The sequence below is a fragment of the Electrona antarctica genome, assembly GCF_951216825.1.
Source record: "Electrona antarctica genome assembly, chromosome: 22".
Lineage (NCBI taxonomy): Eukaryota > Metazoa > Chordata > Actinopteri > Myctophiformes > Myctophidae > Electrona > Electrona antarctica.
In genome coordinates, this window is record NC_136805.1 from 13,332,335 (window position 1) to 13,352,742 (window position 20,408).

The 20,408-nt window shown below is 43.8% G+C and overlaps 1 protein-coding gene across 1 annotated transcript in view; it reads right to left on the reverse strand.

The window, feature by feature from the left end:
- Positions 1-20,408, reverse strand: part of ryr2a (ryanodine receptor 2a (cardiac)) — a gene marked incomplete at its 5' end in the record, with an annotated part of 316,463 nt that overhangs the window by 121,337 nt on the left and 174,718 nt on the right. Inside the window, 14 exons of the mRNA XM_079492228.1 lie at positions 2,029-2,143; positions 2,689-2,834; positions 3,187-3,314; positions 8,073-8,219; positions 8,563-8,668; positions 9,606-9,806; positions 9,895-10,604; positions 12,651-12,826; positions 12,933-13,027; positions 14,076-14,207; positions 15,444-15,530; positions 17,213-17,372; positions 18,227-18,387; positions 18,937-19,051. Of these exons, the coding sequence (XP_079348354.1) occupies positions 2,029-2,143; positions 2,689-2,834; positions 3,187-3,314; positions 8,073-8,219; positions 8,563-8,668; positions 9,606-9,806; positions 9,895-10,604; positions 12,651-12,826; positions 12,933-13,027; positions 14,076-14,207; positions 15,444-15,530; positions 17,213-17,372; positions 18,227-18,387; positions 18,937-19,051 (2,479 nt within the window). The remainder of the gene's footprint in view (positions 1-2,028; positions 2,144-2,688; positions 2,835-3,186; positions 3,315-8,072; positions 8,220-8,562; positions 8,669-9,605; positions 9,807-9,894; positions 10,605-12,650; positions 12,827-12,932; positions 13,028-14,075; positions 14,208-15,443; positions 15,531-17,212; positions 17,373-18,226; positions 18,388-18,936; positions 19,052-20,408) is intronic.

Genomic DNA, 20,408 nt, shown 5'->3' on the forward strand with positions numbered 1-20,408 from the left:
TCTGTTCTCTGCTTATTCAATACAGCTCGCTATATACGGACTGAGGCAGAAAGTCATGTAAACCTTTTATTTACAGTTTGGTCTGTAAACTTCTACTGTAATAATAAAAATCACACCCCTGTGAAGTGAGCGTTGCAACTGTTCTGTACTTATTCACTACAGCTCGCTATATACGGACTGAGACAGAAAGTCATGTAAACCTTTTATTTACAGTTTGGTCTGTAAACTTCTACTGTAATAATAAAAATCACACCCCTGTGAAGTGAGTGGTGCAACTGTTCTCTACAGTTGCACCGCGCAACTGTAGAGAACAGTTGCAACGCTCACTTCACAGGGGTGTGATTTCTGGTTTTTTTTTCTGATCACGTGAGCGGGACTAAGCAGCAATGATAGGGCGATGGTTCTTCATTGTCCGGGTGGGTAAAAAGATGAATGAAAGTATGCTATAAAAAAGTGATTGAAACGTATTGATACGTGATTCGCACCCGACGTTTGATTAATTGATAACGTATTGATACGCGATTCGCGTCGGCTGTGTTATGTCACTTTGACTTGGCACAAAGACGTTAGGACATTAAATATTTATCGTATAACAAAAGATGAGATGAGATGCCTGGAGATGGCTTGTTGACGGCCTATGCCCCAGAAGGGGTAGCACGCGTAAGTAAAAGATGACGACTGTCCAGCATGAATAAAGGACGACAGTGTCTATAAGCCCCTAGATGTCATGCTGTTCCAGGTCCCCCCATTATAGATTTTGAGATACATGTATCTTGAGTGCAATTGAAAGGTTTTAGACTAACGGGAGGTCTACACAATAAACATGTTTCATGCGGGACAGAGGTGGTCTTATTTTATTCAATGCTGCAATCTACACCTGGCCAACACATTCACACTCCCAAGTCCAACTCATCACATTCTGATGCATGGTCATTGGTCAGGACGGTCCGATCCCCTAACCGTTCCTTTTACTGATTCCTATAGAGCGTTGCAGTCCCGCCCCCTTTCATGACAACGACAGGCCTGGAAGAGAATTCCCCATTCATTTTGACCATAGGCGTTTCAAAAAGTATTTATTTAAAGACCTTTTAAGTCTCGGACAAAGCCAACTCTTGTTGTGACTTAATCATGACAATAAACCCCCACATTTTGGGCCGAAGAAGAAAAGGGCAGGGTACAATTTCTTTTCCCCCTTTCTAATTATTTGATTGGCCCAAAACATTGTGTTTATTGTCATGATTTGTCACAACAAGAGTTGGCTTTGTCCAAGGCTTAAATGTCTTTAAATAAATACTTTTTGAAACGTCTCAAATGAATGGGGAATTCTCTTCCGGGCCTGTCGTTGTCATGAAAGGAGGCGGGACTGCGACACTCTATAGGAGGTTCCAAATGGACCCTTACAGGTCTGTAACTCTGAGAGTGTACAAATGAGAAACTATGTGCTTGCCTGGGTGCTATTTATTGCAATTGCTACAATTTCTGCTTGTTTCCCAATATTACAGTTCTAATCACTTTGATGAAAACATTACTTGAAAGTAATCACTGGAAACTGTTCCAGAATGAAGCCCTAGAGACCGCCATGCTTGCCGGTAGAAGTACTTGAACTTCTACACTGTAGCCTCCAATACAAATCACATCTGAAAAGCCTCTTTAAGAGCCAATAGGCTCTATGAACAGAAGCCATATTGGAAAGAAAAAGTGCCTCTTCCTTAATTAATTCCTTCTCAGGTCTTACCAATTATATTAATTAAGGCTATAGCTGTTCCATTTCATACTCTGAGAGTGTACAAATCGATTCCATTAATTTTGTTACACAACCTTAAGGGGCCATTTGGAACCCCCTCAAGGAACCATGAGGGTCCCTGGACCCCACTTTGAGACCCACTGGTGTAGCAGTGCGCCAACATACATGTACAATATCAGCACCCTGACTCTGTCTGACCAGAATAGAACAGAGACCTGTGAAGGAAGTAAAGAAGAAGCCCAATTGCTTTCCAATATGGCTGCTGTAGGAGCCGTGGAAGATACCTTGGACTCTCCTCCACTCAGGACGTTGACCATGACCTCCATGACGGTTTCGTGCATCCCCAGAGCTCTCATCAGGTTGGGGTGCTGGTAGAACACCTTGTTATTCATGATGTCACTGTGAGAGAAGAGAGGGGAAGAGGTTAACCACTTTTCAGCCCATTTGTGGGTTACAGTCACAGACACATTTCTATGGGTCACGAGGTCACGAGGTCCCCTTTATTATTTGAAAAAGAACAAACACTGTCTTCAAATGCAGTGAAAAAACTTTAATAGGGAAACAGCAACGTTTCGGCCTATGCGGTCTTCATCAGGCTAACTTTCATCCTTTATTATTTAAAACAATAAGGAGAAAATCAAGAGAAAATCACTACTTCAGCTTCTCTTCATAGACAGTAGTACCTTCGGTAATGTATTTGTTGTTTTGTTATGTAAACACAGGGCAAAGTTAACATACTAAGCCTTTAATTTAAAGAGAATGTTGATTTCACCCTGTATAGAGCTTGTGTTAGTATTAAGTGCTACATTAGGTGAGGTATTGTTGATCATTGTATCCCTACTGTGTGTGAACTGGGCCGGGCCAGCTAGTGTCCTCCTCACCCCAGTCCTCTGATCATGAGTTCTACTGTGAACTGGGCCGCGCAAGCTGCATAGTGTCCTCACCCCAGTCCTCTGATCATCAGTTTCTCCTCCTCTCTCCCCATGCGAACGCTGAGCAGAGATCTGATCTGTCCCAGAGCAGCCAGCAGGTTGATGGTGTCCTCTACTGACACTGCATTGATGGTGTAGGTCTTAGGTAGGGCACGCACCTGCACACACACACACACACACACACACACACACACACACACACACACACACACACACACACACACACACACACACACACACACACACACACACACACACACACACACACACACACACACACACACACACACACACACACACACACACACACACACACACACACACACACACACACACAGAGAGAGAGACGAAATGTTGACGAGAATGTCCATCAGAAGCCGGCATGGTGACTTTACTGGAGTATGTTATATGTACAGTTGTACACTCACACACGCGCACGCACGCACGCACGCACGCACGCACGCACGCACGCACGCACGCACGCACACACGCACACACGCACACACACACCTGTCCACCGATGCCGTCGTGCTGGCGATGCAGCAGGACAAACATGGCTCTGACCAGCTCTGGGTCTTCAATCACAGACTCTTGAGCCCAGCGGACCATGGTATCTGAGATCAGTTGCTGTAAGGTACCTGCAGGGAAAAGAAACACACACACACTTAAGGACTGGACACGGAATAAAAAATAAAAAAAACGTAGGAAAAACAGTACATACAGTACTTCACTTTAACTTCAACCTACTCCACTTTCAGAACTAATAGTTTTTGTGCAGTGGTTAACTCATTAAAACTGGCAAAGCATCTGTGTTATTTTAGATTTTAGCTATACAGTATATAGCAACATACGTTTTTCAGAACAGTGGTTTAGATTGTGGTTCTCAACCTGTGGGTCGGGACCCCCAGGGAGGTCCTCACATGATTTTTGGGGTGTATTTTTGGACTGGTGCTTTCACTTTCTTAAACGTTTTTCAAATTTGATTAATTTAATTTATATTTTTAGGAAACGTAAAAAAGGGATATTTACTCACAACCCATAAAAATGGGTCCTTACCCATTGTCGGGGAAACACTGCTCTAAACTCTAGTTGTTGTTTCACACAGTTCTATTAATGAAGCATAAGGAAGTGCTCCATTTCACACAGGCTCCACCCTCCAACGCTACTGTAGGCTGTCGTGTTGTGTCGAGACCCCACAGAGCGCTGTTAAACCTCATTTAGACTGTGTATGACAACCCCCGTGAGCCAGATCTTTTGGCTCATGGACATAAAGTAATGTGGAACGTCTCACAGGCTGTGAGTGAGCCACTTGGCTCATGTACCTCTTGAAATGTCTAGCGGCTCAGCTCACACACGCCGCGTCGATAATGTCTCACAGCTTTGATTGGTTGACTGACCAGGGTCTACTACGGAGCTGGCCAGTGTGAGCCGATGTATTGAGTGTAAATGGCCAGAGACGCTTGTAGATCCGCAATGTTTTGGCGACTGACACCATCGTACGATGGGGTATACAGTATAATAAAGCTATTCGGTATGTGAAATAGGTCTTCATTAACCCTTAGAAGGTGAAAGACGCCAATTGGCGTCTTCATCAGAATTCCGTAAATGATCAATGACGCCAATTGGCGTCTTTCTAGTTTTTGATTAATCTAAACATATTAATATGCTCCGAAGCGCTGTTTAAATTCCTGAGCTTATATTCCAACTACATTACCCAGAAAACCCGTGTCACGTGACACACGTGTACGTGTTGCCATTGGAAGCTGGTCCCACCCCCTGTAAACAGTGGGGGCAGAGGGAGTCTTCATAGTTTATTGTTTTGCCTGTTTTGCCGTCTCGCCCGAGCGATTTTCTAGCAGAAAAAGTTGAAAGCAGTACTATTTATTTGAGAGAGTTTTGTGGTAGTAGTATTGATCCATACGCGTCCCAGTCGCCTTCTCCAGGCGGAGTAGCCCTGGTCCAGTGCTTACAGCGAGACTCGCTGCTCCCTCCCTCCTTTTTTCATTGTCTCCCCATCGTCGTCCGATGAGCTATACCGGGAAACCATTGAAGAAGACGATCAACCCGGAATGTTTTGAGGTAATCTTATTGTAGAAAATGCCCTTCTATAGTGATCAGAAATCATAAGATGATCGCTACAAATAGATGCTTGGATAATTACTACTACTAGTCAGATCATGACGCCAGAATGACTCACCACGATGGCCCTCAGCCATTAGCCAGCACCAAAGGTGCTGGCTAATGGGGGGGTTGGTGCATTGGTGCTGGCTAATGGCTGGAGGGGGGGTTGGTGTCGATCGGTTGGTTGGTGCAGTACAAATGTATCGTAGCAGGCATGCACGCATGGCAGTACAAGTATTTTATATTGTAGCGTGCCTTATAGGCGATCTGATCTTTAGAGTAATGTTCGCTCCTTTTATTTACTGTCTACAAAGACGGAGAACAAACATGCATCGTTTACTGAAGCAACGCGTGGTTATGATGACCTTGCTACAAGGATCGGAGGGGGGACGGGGAGTGAAGCTAACAGTAGCGTATTATATAAGATCTGTATGACGTTTCATTGACGTCTGAGCTTGCATGATAATCGCATTCATTGTATATTGTATACAATCATGATTGTACATTGTTTAGTGTGTCTCCGTGTGATGATGATGATGACGATGATGTCAGATAGCCTACGTCCCCCCCCCCCCCCCCAACTGGCTATTGGCCGGGCTGACTACAGCTAAATGTTTATTTTTATATATTTAGAACTGGCATCAGATGAGGAGGAGGAGGAGGATGATGATGATGATGATGATGATGATGATGATGAAGACGAAGAGTCAAGACTGCGATGGAGTTCTCCGACACTGAACCGGATGCATTCATTCATTTCAGTTGTTGTTGTTTTTTAATTTAGCCTACACACACACACACACCGTCAAGAACAACTGGAATGCAGTGGTTTGGGGACACTGGGGAGTTTGGGGACAACTGTTTTGTATGTAGGCCTATTTATTTTCTGTAATATTTATTATAATTGTATTATGTTAGTAGTCATAAAAAATAAAAGACGCTTTTACAATGAGTTAGACCTGTCATGGCTATTTTGTTCACTATTCTGAGGTTTATGGTTTGACTAAGCGAGTTTCAACTGTGATTTACTCTGTAACGGTAGATGGTAAGAACCCAATTTTTTGTTATAATACAGTATACATTCAAGTCTATATTTTGATACATATCATGGGCACAAAGTCATATCAAAACAATGTCCTTGGATGTGTTTTTTATCAAAACTGTTTCTTCACAACAGGTTTTTGAGATACATGCATGAATAGACAAGGTACTGGTAAGACTATGTAAACATGGTATATATCAAAATGTGCGTTAGAATGTCTACTTTTACCCCAAAAAAGAATTGAGTTTATATGATGTTCCATTTTAGAGCTAGGGGGACTTTTAGCTGGATAGGTCAGATTGATCATGACTGACCATGCTATTTATAGATGGCAAAATATCTACAGTGGTACATGTGAGAAACTTTTTATTTCATTTTAATTGAACTAGACAACTCACCCTTTAAAATGAGATATTGCATGGCTATGTACGCCCAGCAGAAAAAAAGTTATTTAGAAAATAAAACTTCAACCGGGCATAACTTTTTTTGTTGTCCTAGAAACACTACCCAGTGTAAATGCAGGCTCTTTTAAATGGCTTCCAACACAAAAACTAAACATTTTATCAACTCAGTTCATTTTTTTCCTGGAAGCAGACAAGCCAAGCTTTCTCTGAAGGTCTTTTGTTGTCACACATTCACAACAGAGAATTTTCAATAAATCATTCAAAAACGCCATTCTGCCATAGAGAAGTCTAAAAACTATATAGAAATCCTTGAAACTCTCAAAGAGTTAAGTGAAATACGCCATTTAATTCATTACGTGAAATAGAGCTCTTCATTACGTGAAATAGAGCTCTTCATTACGTGAAATACAGCTCTTCATTGTGTGAAATAGGGCTCTTCATTATGTGAAATAGGGCTCTTCATTATGTGAAATAGGGCTCTTCATTACATGAAATACAGCTCTTCATTATGTGAAATAGGGCTCTTCATTACATGAAATACAGCTCTTCATTATGTGAAATACAGGCTACAGCTCTTCAATAAGGCCGGTCCATACGGCCAATGTTTTCTTTGGGAATGTTCGGTTTAAGTAGGAAATTAAGTCACTCGCAATTTCTGAAGAGCATTCTCCCGAGAAAAAAATTATCAGAAATCTGCACTCCTAGAGGTTGTGACTCACTGAAATCTACTCCGGGGACCCCGGAGAGTGTGATTGGTCGGTTGGGTGTGTTGTTTGATGACACACCCCCTGTAGTACTATAGTACATGCATCAGCCAAGAGTAGAGATAACTGAGGTATAATAAATCCAATATCAACACTAGGATATTCTGTGAGAATATTACAGTAGCCTACTAGTCCGGGGGATATGTTTTAAATGCGTTCACAGTTCACACACTACTCCTCCCACTAAAGTAATGAAATGAAATGAAATGAAATCTATATTTACCCAGGGTATCTGGGCTAAGCTCAAGAACTTGTTTCCAGCCAGGCCCTGCTCATAGAACACATTTCATCGTAGTGGTTGATGCCTTGTTCAAGGGCATTTCAGCGGTGGTAATTTTAACGTGTCGGACGGCTGGTTCGAACTGGGAATCTTCCGGTATCTAGACCGCGCCGCTATCCGTTCGGCCACCGCTGCCACTAGTATGTGGTGTAAGTATGGGAGGACACAGGGACAGTCCGTGGGAGATGCAATGATCAATGCCAGATGTAGCTTGTTGACTACAATTACTGAAGAGATGTTTATGTTTTGTTTGTGTAAATGAGCCATTGATCATGGAAGTGTGAATATTTCCAAGTCAAAAGCTCTCCCTCCGAAACCCCTTGAAACGGAGGAGGGGAGGCTCCACTCGTCAACAATAGAAGCAGCATCAACACGTCACGTCCACTTAAATTCACCGGACAATCACCGCGTCCATTCACACATTGAGCCGTTAACACAATGGAGCTGCCAGCATCCACACACGCGCACACGCACACACACACACACACACACACACACACACACACACACACACACACACACACACACACACACACACACACTTTTGAAACACACACACTGAAAATAGCCAATAAGCAGACTTGGCAACACTGCCATTCATGCCATTCAGAGATGCTACGCTTTTCTTATTTCCCGAACAAGAGGGAATTATGACATTTTCCCGGAGGCAGTATCTGGACCGGCCTTTAATGGTCCATCACAGACAACATTTCACTGCTACACTGGTCACAGTGTTCTGTCTGCCGCTGCTGGAAGAGGTCTAGACGTCGGGGCGGAACACTCACTGGGTTTCTTGTCTTTTTTCTTCTTGGGCAGGTGGTCGGCCAACTTCCTGTGAAGAGAAGCCACGCTCTCCACCAGCCTAAGGAGACGACCGCGAATGGTGAAGTCACTGTCGGCGTCGCTCGCCTTCTCCTCATCTATCTCGATACCTAGAGGAACAACACAGGGATACGTGATTATCAACAGATCAAAACCTTTAAATATTGCATTTTAATGATGTGCTTATATTATGAACACTGTCAATGCTAACTCAATGTCGCTATTTGCTTCTGCAATGATTTTGGCAATGAATGCCTTAACATGCAATGCAATGAATCCATTGAAGGTGGATGCTGAATAGGATGGATTCAGGTGGCGATCCAGGAGTCTGCATGTGTTGATGTGATGTTTTCACATCGCATCATCATCGCTCGAGTTATAATATATACAGTACATATACTGTATACACACATAATAATTAAATATAACATGTGTAAGCCACCAGAACAGTACCACAGTGTATCATGAGATCGTCATGGAAGTCCATCAGTTGTTCTCGTATAAAATCAGGACAGGGACACTCTTGCTTCTCATCCTTGAAGTTCAGCAGCATGTTGATCTGCAGGGGGTTTCATGGTTAGAAGTGAGAAGGCCTTGTTCTCATGGTTTTACCTGCCTTCTATACACACCTCTAGTGTTGCTCCACCAAAGACTTTCTGTTTCGTTTCATCCTACCTTTCATCATACCCTGAAGAAGGCAACCTGCTTGCCGAAACGTTGGTTTATTAAAAAGTTTCTAGCATCGTGACTACGAGCTGAGCCGAGTTTTATCTCCTGTGGTCAGCACCTCGCCACTACTGGTTTCCCCCGTGATCTTCAAATTATGCAGACTGATCATGTAATCTCTGCTCAGTGCTCAGGGCCAAATTAGACATTGGGCCGGTGGGCTGCAGGGGCCCTTCTGGGAAACTGGACCACGCGGTACTGGGTTTGACGCCCTGACAATGTCTACTGGGGGCCTTCATTGGCCGTTGATTGTGTTAAATGTAGGTAAGAAAAGATAATAAAAAGATAAACAAAATCACACTCGTGTGAAGTGAGGGGCGTTCTTATCATCATACATCATCATACAACACATTCCGTGCTCAAATCATCACTATGGGGTGCACACATTCTCAGCCAATCAAATCATCGCTATGGGGTACACACATTGCTCAGCCAATCAAATCATCGCTATGGGGTACACACAAACACACAACGCTGGGCATAGGAGGGGCTAGCACACCTCAAAAACCAAAACGCCACGTGCATGCATTTCACTGCATTTTTAGAAATACTACATTTGTAAGAATTGTATGTGGCATAATTAAATTGATTGATTGATAACAACAATAATGATAGGAAAGAAAAAATAAAATAAAAATAAGACATCTATACAGTATACATGACAGTCAGTGTATAGTAGCAGCAATTGGAAAAAGATAAACTGACTCCACACCTAACTGAAAATATTTGTCAGCATGTCAGATGCTGTGAAAGTGGCCATGAGGTCTCACCTGCTCTTGCGGTGGCGACCTGAACTCTTTGGTTTTCTTGGCCGTGAGTGACACAGACATGTTGAGTGCCTGCATGACCTCGTTGTAGCGAAACCTCTGGTTGTCTTGGAGACAGGCTACGAAGTCGTCGGAGAAGGCGACGACCGCCTCGATGCGGTGCCGCACCTGGCAGTCATACAGGTACTGCAGCAGATGACACATCTGTGGAAAACAGGCAAATCTATGTAAACACCATGGCCACAGAAACTAGTGGTTCTCAAAGGAGAGTCCATCACATTCCAGCCCTCACCTGTAGCTTCACTGGCTCAGGCAGCTTCATCTGCAGCAGACCTTCCTTAGGCGCTTTCCTACCCCCTTCCTCCAATCCTGCTAATCCCTCTGCTCCCTTGTTGTCGACCTCCCCTCCCTTATCGCCGGCCTCCCCTTCCTTGTCCCCCTGCTTGTCCTTGGTGGGCTCCGCCTCCCCTTCGCCGCCTCCGCCGCCGTCCTCCGAGAACACGGAGGGTTCGATGAGCTGCAGGATGTTCTTCAGGTCGCCGTTGTGGAACACGCCCATGATGAGCAGCGTGTAGAACAGCTTGATGAGCGGCACGAACAGGAACTTCGTGCTGCCCCCGATGGGGTCGCGCACGTGCATGCTGCCCTCACGCACGGCCTCGGTCAGCATCTCGATGGTCTTGGTCTTCAGGGTCTCCAGCGGGAACTCTGGGCTATATTGGAAGCAGTCCGAGCTGGCGGCGCTGATCCCGGACGCGCTGGTGCGGCTCCATGTGGCGCAGACGAAGCTGGGCGAGGTGAAGTGCATCCTGGGCCGCAGCGAGGTGCTGAGGCCGATGCCGGGGAGGCCATGCTTCTTCTTCTCGTCCGGGAACATCTTGATGCTCTTGGTCTCGTCGGTCATGGGAACGATGTACTCGTTGTTCATCATGAGGCGCGCCGTGGCGTAGCTGTTCAGGTGAATGTCGATGAGGAGGTCGTAGTAGCCGGTACGGAGTAGTCCTGGAGAGCATGACAAACAACCACATTCCACATGAAAACCAGGGTCTATTATCTGGCATGTAGTTATTCTCTGTGGCAAGGAGATTTCTATTATCTGGCATGTAGTTATTCTCTGTGGCAAGGAGATTTCTATTATCTGGCATGTAGTTATTCTCTGTGGCAAGGAGATTTCTATTATCTGGCATGTAGTTATTCTCTGTGGCAAGGAGATTACTATTATCTGGCATGTAGTTACTCTATGTGGCAAGGAGATTACTATTATCTGGCATGTAGTTATTCTCTGTGGCAAGGAGATTACTATTATCTGGCATGTAGTTATTCTCTGTGGCAAGGATATTACTATTATCTGGCATGTAGTTATTCTCTGTGGCAAGGAGATTTCTATTATCTGGCGTGTAGTTACTCTATGTGGCAAGGAGATTACTATTATCTGGCATGTAGTTATTCCCTGTGGCAAGGAGATTTCTATTATCTGGCATGTAGTTACTCTATGTGGCAAGGAGATTACTATTATCTGGCATGTAGTTACTCTATGTGGCAAGGAGATTACTATTATCTGGCATGTAGTTATTCCCTGTGGCAAGGAGATTACTATTATCTGGCATGTAGTTATTCGCTGTGGCAAGGAGATTACTATTATCTGGCATGTAGTTACTCTATGTGGCAAGGAGATTTCTATTATCTGGCATGTAGTTACTCTATGTGGCAAGGAGATTTCTATTATCTGGCATGTAGTTACTCTATGTGGCAAGGAGATTTCTATTATCTGGCATGTAGTTATTCTCTGTGGCAAGGAGATTTCTATTATCTGGCATGTAGTTATTCTCTGTGGCAAGGAGATTACTATTATCTGGCATGTAGTTATTCTCTGTGGCAAGGAGATTACTATTATCTGGCATGTAGTTATTCTCTGTGGCAAGGAGATTTCTATTATCTGGCATGTAGTTATTCCCTGTGGCAAGGAGATTACTATTATCTGGCATGTAGTTATTCTCTGTGGCAAGGAGATTACTATTATCTGGCATGTAGTTATTCTCTGTGGCAAGGAGATTACTATTATCTGGCATGTAGTTACTCTATGTGGCAAGGAGATTACTATTATCTGGCATGTAGTTATTCTCTGTGGCAAGGAGATTACTATTATCTGGCATGTAGTTATTCTCTGTGGCAAGGATATTACTATTATCTGGCATGTAGTTATTCTCTGTGGCAAGGAGATTTCTATTATCTGGCGTGTAGTTACTCTATGTGGCAAGGAGATTACTATTATCTGGCATGTAGTTATTCCCTGTGGCAAGGAGATTTCTATTATCTGGCATGTAGTTACTCTATGTGGCAAGGAGATTACTATTATCTGGCATGTAGTTACTCTATGTGGCAAGGAGATTACTATTATCTGGCATGTAGTTATTCCCTGTGGCAAGGAGATTACTATTATCTGGCATGTAGTTATTCGCTGTGGCAAGGAGATTACTATTATCTGGCATGTAGTTACTCTATGTGGCAAGGAGATTTCTATTATCTGGCATGTAGTTACTCTATGTGGCAAGGAGATTTCTATTATCTGGCATGTAGTTACTCTATGTGGCAAGGAGATTTCTATTATCTGGCATGTAGTTATTCTCTGTGGCAAGGAGATTTCTATTATCTGGCATGTAGTTATTCTCTGTGGCAAGGAGATTACTATTATCTGGCATGTAGTTATTCTCTGTGGCAAGGAGATTTCTATTATCTGGCATGTAGTTATTCTCTGTGGCAAGGAGATTACTATTATCTGGCATGTAGTTATTCTCTGTGGCAAGGAGATTACTATTATCTGGCATGTAGTTATTCTCTGTGGCAAGGAGATTTCTATTATCTGGCATGTAGTTATTCTCTGTGGCAAGGAGATTACTATTATCTGGCATGTAGTTATTCTCTGTGGCAAGGAGATTTCTATTATCTGGCATGTAGTTATTCTCTGAGGCAAGGAGATTTCTATTATCTGGCATGTAGTTACTCTATGTGGCAAGGAGATTTCTATTATCTGGCATGTATGCCTATTACCTGGCATGTACTTATTCTCTATGGCCTGGAGGAGCTGGGCTTCGTCCACATGGGAGCAGAGGGCGTGGGCCACGCGGTTGTTGCCCAGAGCGCAGACAGCAGAGTACAGACGCAGGGTGTGGTAGTGAAACTTCAACAAGTCCTTCTGCTCAGACAACTCCAAGATATCCAAAGACCTGAGAGACAGGGGAAGCAAGCAATGAATTAAGTCATTCATGAGTGAATGAATCGTGTTTGTTTTGTGGTGCGTGTGCGTGTGCGTGCGTGTGCATGCGTGCATACCTGTTTTCCTCCGGTATATGCAGGGACATGAACTGCAGTGGTTCGTTACACTGAACCAACCAGCCAAGTCTGTCATTCACTCTGGATACAGAAACCTGAGGACACAACAGAACCAAAATGTATATACAGTCCACATTCATTCAGTCTTGTAGGGATGTCAACATTCTGCTATTGATGATAACATAGATTGAACATTGATGATTGAAAGGCCACACGGGGCTATGTAGAACAGAACAGAAGGAGTGTTGTGGGGCATGACGTGGAGCGGAGTGCCTTCAAGCCCTTTAGCTGTTGTAAAACCGCAGTACACCATGCATGCACGGTAAATTTAGTTTGGGTACAAGGTAACGTTTAGGATGTCTTTAGAGATGTTGGGAGAATGCAACAGGAACATGCGCCCATAGATGGCGCCATAATAATGTCTTCTGCAAATAACTACCACCAGATTGAACTTGCCTTAACAATCCTATCATGAGGACTGATACGGATGCAACTTTAAAAAAATATACTGAAAGGTTCACATTAACAAAGCATAAAGCATAAAATAAATTTCAGCAAAACGTTAATCCAAGCAAAATCATAGACATTTCCCAATTAAAACCATTTTGAATAAATCACAAACGATAATAGCCTATACTGTACATCCATGGTGGAGAGGAGTATGTTAAGATATTGCACACTAGATGTTGGAGCAGTGATAACGATAACATGCGGCCCAGATGTGCGTTCTTCAAGTACTATAGTCGGTAAAGATGGAAGTTGGGGATCAATGCCCCCCCCCCCCCCCCCCCCCCCCCCCCCCCCGGCTATGCAATACCTATTGTACCCGTGTCAGAGTACCCGTTCCACCCGTCTGTCTGTGTCCCTGTTATACCCATATATGGATATTTCTGTATTTGTCCCTTTATTACTATATATGGAGTTCTGTGTTTGGCATGCCCAAATATGGAGTGTTGTGATGTCAGAACAGGCCAGCTTATGGAGTTCTTTGTCAGAAATGCCCAAATATGGAGTGCTGTGATGTCACAACAGGCCAGCTCCATATATGGACCCTGGGCAGGGGCCCTGTCCAGAGCCCGGGCAGAGGCCTTTTGTGGCGGTTCTGGACAACCGTGGGTCCGACCGACTCTACAGTAAATGTACCTTAGGGAAGTGGTTGGGAACCCGACTCCACAGCACAGGAGTGAGGAACTGGATGTGTAGTCGTGGAGGACACTGGGGAACGGAGTTCTTTCTCTCACTCGTAAACAGACCAGCTGATAGAGGCATCACATTCTAGAAGATAAGATATACAGATAAAGGTTGAAAGGTATTATTTCATAAAGAAACATAGTTTCACGGTTTTGATGAATTGAACATGGTGGACCCTCTTTGTGTTTTAAATTAAATAACTCAGAAACTATAAAACATTTCAAAGTAAAAAGTTCCAGCATGTGTCTCCACAGTCAGCTGAATTATAAAAAATGTGAATGGATTTTCTAGGTGAAAGTGATTTTGGGCAGTTTTGCGTGGGCTCTCAATGTGTTAATTGGGTTGTCCACTCACAGTTAACAGCCTTTGTATTGAGTTTGTGCTTGAAATGTACTGTAATTCTGCAAACTGTTAATAAATATTTCAATCAATCAATCAATAGAGTGGAGTTTGAGAGACATGAAGTCTGTGAGTGGAGTTTTCACTGTTAAACGCACCAACTAAAAAACATTCAACCTTGACTAAGGTAACTTTGATAGTGGGAGAGGGCCACTATATTTCCAAATTCACTTCAGAGTGCCAGATTGCATATCTGGCAGAAACTCTGTATTTTAACCTTTTCTTTTGTAAATGAATGCCCTACTTTGTCATTCATATTCGTCACACAAAAATGGCAAAAATACAAGCTCACGCAGTGTGGTGCGCATTGTGGTGCGTTTTGAGCTTGGAGATCTGCTATTTTTGCCATATTTGAATTGGAATCCTGAATAGTTAGAGGTTAGAGCATATGCCTTTCATGCGGAAGGTTGCGGGTTCGAACCCTGCCTGTGGTCGCAACGGGTCCCTAACGCCAAATCAAATGGGTTCAGATCTGAGCCAAGTCTCCTGAGGAGGCGCATCTGAAGCCTGTCCTGGGGGTATCCGGACGTAAAAACAAATCCATACTTATGTTAACTTTATGAACTTAACCCATTTTGACCTGAGATCAGATTCTAAAAAGGTCTTCTACATCCTGACAGTTTTCTGAAAAAGCTATGTTTCTATGTCAGTGGTTCTTCGATTTTTCAAAAATAGCAGACCTACAAGCTCAGCGCGCCACTCGGTGGCGTGCTATGAGCTTGTAGATCTGCTATTTTTCAATAGCTAAAGTATAACATAATGCTAACACCAAAAGGGGTTCCCGCCCGAAATGGGTTAAACACAAATACATTGGACAAAAAAAATACTAGTCATTAAGCTACTAATAAAGACTGAAGTAATTGAAGCGGGTTGTGTAATTAAAGCAGGTGATGTAATTACAGCGGGTTACATAGTATTTACCTTTATACGACCTAACTCAAACTGGAAGACGTTGGGGCTGGTGGCCTGAGCGAAAACAGCTGGAAACAACTTGGTACTTGGCTCCACCTACAGAGACAAATCAAGGCAATGTGTTTTATTTATTTAAACAAATATACATATCTCATTGATTCATCACTGCAGCAAGAAAATGACCACCGCTGTTGAGAAAATAATGATGAAATTATTTGAAATTTGCCAAATGTCTCTAATAATACATTGCATTAACACTACTATTATGATAAACCGCCAAAAACAAGTAGTATTGCAAACTAGTACTGGCATTCAACCCATAACTATGGCAAGACTAAGGACAGATATGGAGCAAAAGCTAATAGCACGCGCGCACACGCGCACGCACACGCACACGCACACACACACACACACACACACACACACACACACACACACACACACACACACACACACACACAATGCTGCAGGGAAAACACTGAAGGCTTATCCTACATGGATTAATACTTGGTTCCCCCACCCAAAAAACCCCGCAAATAATTACGCAATTTATTATCCGAGTCTAGCCTAGCTCCCTCTTTCCCGCTGACTGTATCCTGCCAAGCACAGCCAAGGAAATGTAGCACAACACAGATACAGATTCATCAAATGCCAACCTACTAAGTGATACCTTACTTTTACTTTATGACCCCACACAGGCTAAAAATAACTGAAGTATAGGGAGGACACCTCTCTTCCCTCATTCTGCCACAAATGGCCTAAATTGTCATGTCAGGTGACACTAATAGGGTTTCAGGGCTGTCTTTTCCCTCAGAGGGCACACAATGGGCCTGGCAGCCCCACTTCAGAGGGCACACAATGGGCCTGGCAGCCCCACTTTGGAATACATTTAGCATAATGGGATTAAACCGCATAATCGGGATTTAGGTACAGGAAGTAAGAAATGTAGAAAGAAGCAAAGACGAGAGGAAGTAAGGGAATGGGAAGGGGAAGAAGGACAGATAGAAGGGAGCTAGGCGAGAAACAAGAATCGATGAACATCAATTAATTACCAGCTGCCTTATTATATCTGCAGAATGTGTTATCTCCTATAAACACACAAAAACAGCGCATCGCGGTTTGAACGACACACACAGAGCCTGTTTGTGCGACACAACTGGGGGAACCGCGCCAGCGAGGGGGACTCACACACCGCGCCAGCGAGGGCCGGCAACACGTTCTGATCGGCTATTTTCAGCAATATGCAGGCGCACACACACACACACACACACACACACACACACACACACACACACACACACACACACACACACACACACACACACACACACACACACACACACACACACACACACACACACACACACACACACACACACACACACACACACACACACACACACACACACACACACGCTAGCTAGCTAGCATCCCACGGCTGAGAGGTCACCTAGAGGCAAAAAGTGTCTGGTTGCCTAGAGACGAGGCAGCCAATCAGGACGCCAGGTCGTAAGTACGGCATCCAATGAGATATTGGTCGCGGAAGCCATCACGAGCGTTTATAGCCCAGCATGCTTTTCAAGCAGCTGGTAAAAAAAGGAAAAGAGGAAGGGAAGGATGAAAGGAAGGAGGGAAGGAGGGAGGCAGGAAGGTAATAAGGGAGGATAAATGAAGGAATGGAGGAAGTGAATGAAAAGCAAAAGGAGGAAGGACATAAAGAGGCGAGGGGTCGGAGCTGTTTGTGGAGAACTGATGAACAAAGGTCAGACAAACAGTACCTGGTAATAAGTGAGGAGCTCCTTGCCGTTGGCGGTGAAGTTTAGCAGTCCGCTCGCCGTGTCCACCAGACAGCCGATCTCCAAGCCGTTGTTATTCCTTGTCTGACCGGGACTTGTGCTTTCCCCAGCCCAGACCATGTAGCAGTTACTGCGCTTTATGCTGGAGAGAGATGATGATTCACACGGCATTAAAAACCAACCATAATTCTATACGTGACCTAAAAGATGAGCACATTCAATGTAAAGAATGTCTCCAAGTAAATGCGATTGCATTGAAGCCACTGAAAGTGAACAGTGGGGGGTTCACACCGACCATGCTGTAGTGCAGTAGTTCTCAAATTGGGGTTTAGGGACCCTTCGGGTTCTTTGAGGGGCTCCAAATGTACAGGTTTGTACCTCTGAGATTACAAAAGGAACCAAATGGTAGGGCTGTGAATCTTTGGGTGTCCCACGATTCGATTCGATTCCGATTCTTGGGGTCACGATTCGATTCAAAATCATTTTTTTCGATTCAACTCGATTCTCAATCCAAAAACGATTTTTTTTTAAATTCAAAAGCATTTTTTTTTCAGATTCAAAATGATTTTCTATTCAAAATGATTCTCGATTCAATACATAGGATTTCATCACAATCTACTCCAGTCTTGAACTGAAGTGACTACAGTAACTTGAAAATGACTTAAGACATGATGTTTACTGTGATTAGGGTAAGCTTACATTTCATAGCACAAACACCATGTAGTGAAAACTCCTGTAACTGTAACCAAAAATAATAATAATGATAATAATTTAAAAAAGAAAAATTAAAAGAAAATCGATTTTTGGAAATTATGAATCGATTTTGAATCGGGAATCGCGATTCGAATTCGAATCGATTTTTTTTGACACCCCTACCAAATGGACCCATAAACATCCATTTGGTTTCAATATCCTCTCAAGGAGGTCCTTGAAATTAAAAGAGTTTGAGAACCACTGCTTTAGCACCAGCTGTCCTGGTTCTGCACTCCTACTGACCTCTCGTGCACTTTGCCCTTCTCGTCTCCCAGGGTGACGGTGACGGTTCGAACCTTGTGCAGCTCGAAGGCTGCATCGTGCTGGTGGAAGTCTGAAGTGACCCAGCCCACCCACACACTGCTGGGCTCCTGGCCCGGGAAGATCCGCACTGAGTAGTAATACTGGAGGGACAGGCGGAGAGAGACCCACAGATTCATTAATAAGACTTTCTCTCCCCAGCAACCACCCTCCCCAGCAACCACCCTAGACTCTCATTTAGCCGCCAATCCAATTAGTTTGCCTTTTATGTTCTTGTCATTTTGTGTCTTGTGTCCGTTAAATGCTGACATTTTGGCCAAGTCTTGAAGTCTTGAAAAAGAGATGACCGATCAAACGACAAGTGATCATTAATGACCAGGTAAAATAAAGGTTAACATTATTTTAAATGCTGTATAACGCCATGAAAATTCCTGATCCTCAAGCGAAAAACAGACAATGAATTATATAATTACTGTCAAAAGGGCAAAGCGCCAAGACAATTGTTTGTATCGATCGATTGTACTCGTGTGTGTACTTGATTGTGTGTGTACTTGATTGTGTGTGTGTGTGTGTGTGTGTGTGTGTGTGTGTGTGTGTGTGTGTGTGTGTGTGCGAGTGCGTGTGCGTGTGCGTGTGCGTGTGCGTGTGTGTGTGTGTGTGTGTGCGCGCGCGCGTGCGTGCATGTTTCTTACAGTGGAGGTCTGCATGAGGAAATCATAATCGTCTCTTTCATCTGCCATCACCTCCTCTGACAGACGGGTGGAGGAGGTGCTGGTGTTGTCTGGCTTCGTCCTCTTCAACATAAATCTACAGGGTTCATAAATGTACACTGTGATGATACAGCAATACATTTCTGAAGGCATAATGTACAGTACATAAACCATGGAAAAGAAAGACATATGCCTTAGTTAGTAGATACATAAAATAATAAATAACAGAACTCGAAATTTAAAAGAAATCTTCTAAATCCTCCAGTTTTCTGAAATAAATATTTTCACGATTTTTCAAAAATAGCAGACCTACAAGCTCGTAGCGCACCACTCGGTGGCGCGCTATGAGCTTGTAGATCTGCTATTTTTCAATAGCTAAATTATAACATGTTTAAAACACCAAAAGGGGTTCTCGCCCAAAATGGGTTAAGAAAGAAATGAGTGGCGAAACAGCGCCCCCTGTTGGTACCCTAAACATTCATACGGACATACAGACAGACATAGGGAGGGACAGACATTGCTGTTCCTAGGAGTGGCTGCACCCCTCAAAAACAACAGCATTGGCCTGGGCCATGGCTCAGTGGTCCAGGCACCTTGGCTGGTAATCCAGCCTGGCAGTGTGCCGCGGGTTCGACTCCCGATCCCGACGGCCTTTACTGCATGTCTTCCCCCCAAGCTCTCTCCCCATTTCCTGTCAGCCTACTGTCTGTCCCTCCATGTAAAAAATATAAAATAAAGGCGAAAGCCACAAAAAAAACAGCATTGTGTAGCCCAGGGGTGGGCAATTCTTTTTCCCAAGGGGCCACATGAGAAACAGAAAATATTTTGGAGGGCCGGGCCAAAAGGCTGAACTTAATTATACATAATATCAATTTTATTTCTATATAAAAAGCAGTAAATGGCATTGTTTTGCAAAGCAATGGTAAACAAAAAGTCCTGTAAATACTAGCATTTTCTTTTAACAATGAGAACATTAGAGGTAGCTCTCTTAATAGTTCCATTCGGAGGACCCTGGAGGTGCCACTTTCACAACCCATGGCGCGCTGCTTACTATCAGCGAGAGATGAGTGTTGAGTCACAACCATTAAACAACGACGTTCTGAAAACAATAATAAGCCAACCAGTGATGGTATTGTTGAGACTTGGCAGCCTGGCAGGCGCTGTATGTTGATGTGTGCACTTTCGTTCTGCCAGATTTACTTTGTGGTACAACGGTGTCGACTCGTGTGCCGAAAACAGACGATCCACAAGCTCACGGCGCATCGCCCAAGCGTTCTGAACTTTAGAAGCCTGCCACATTCTGGGCGCAACAACGCCATACGGCAGCATCTTAAAACATCTTAACTTTATTGGCGAGGCGTGTTAAATAAAGCAATGAAGCATAATGGGATTTAACTTGTCCTCCTGCGAGGAAGTTTGGTAATCAAAGCATGCGCCTGCACCTACCGTGTTGT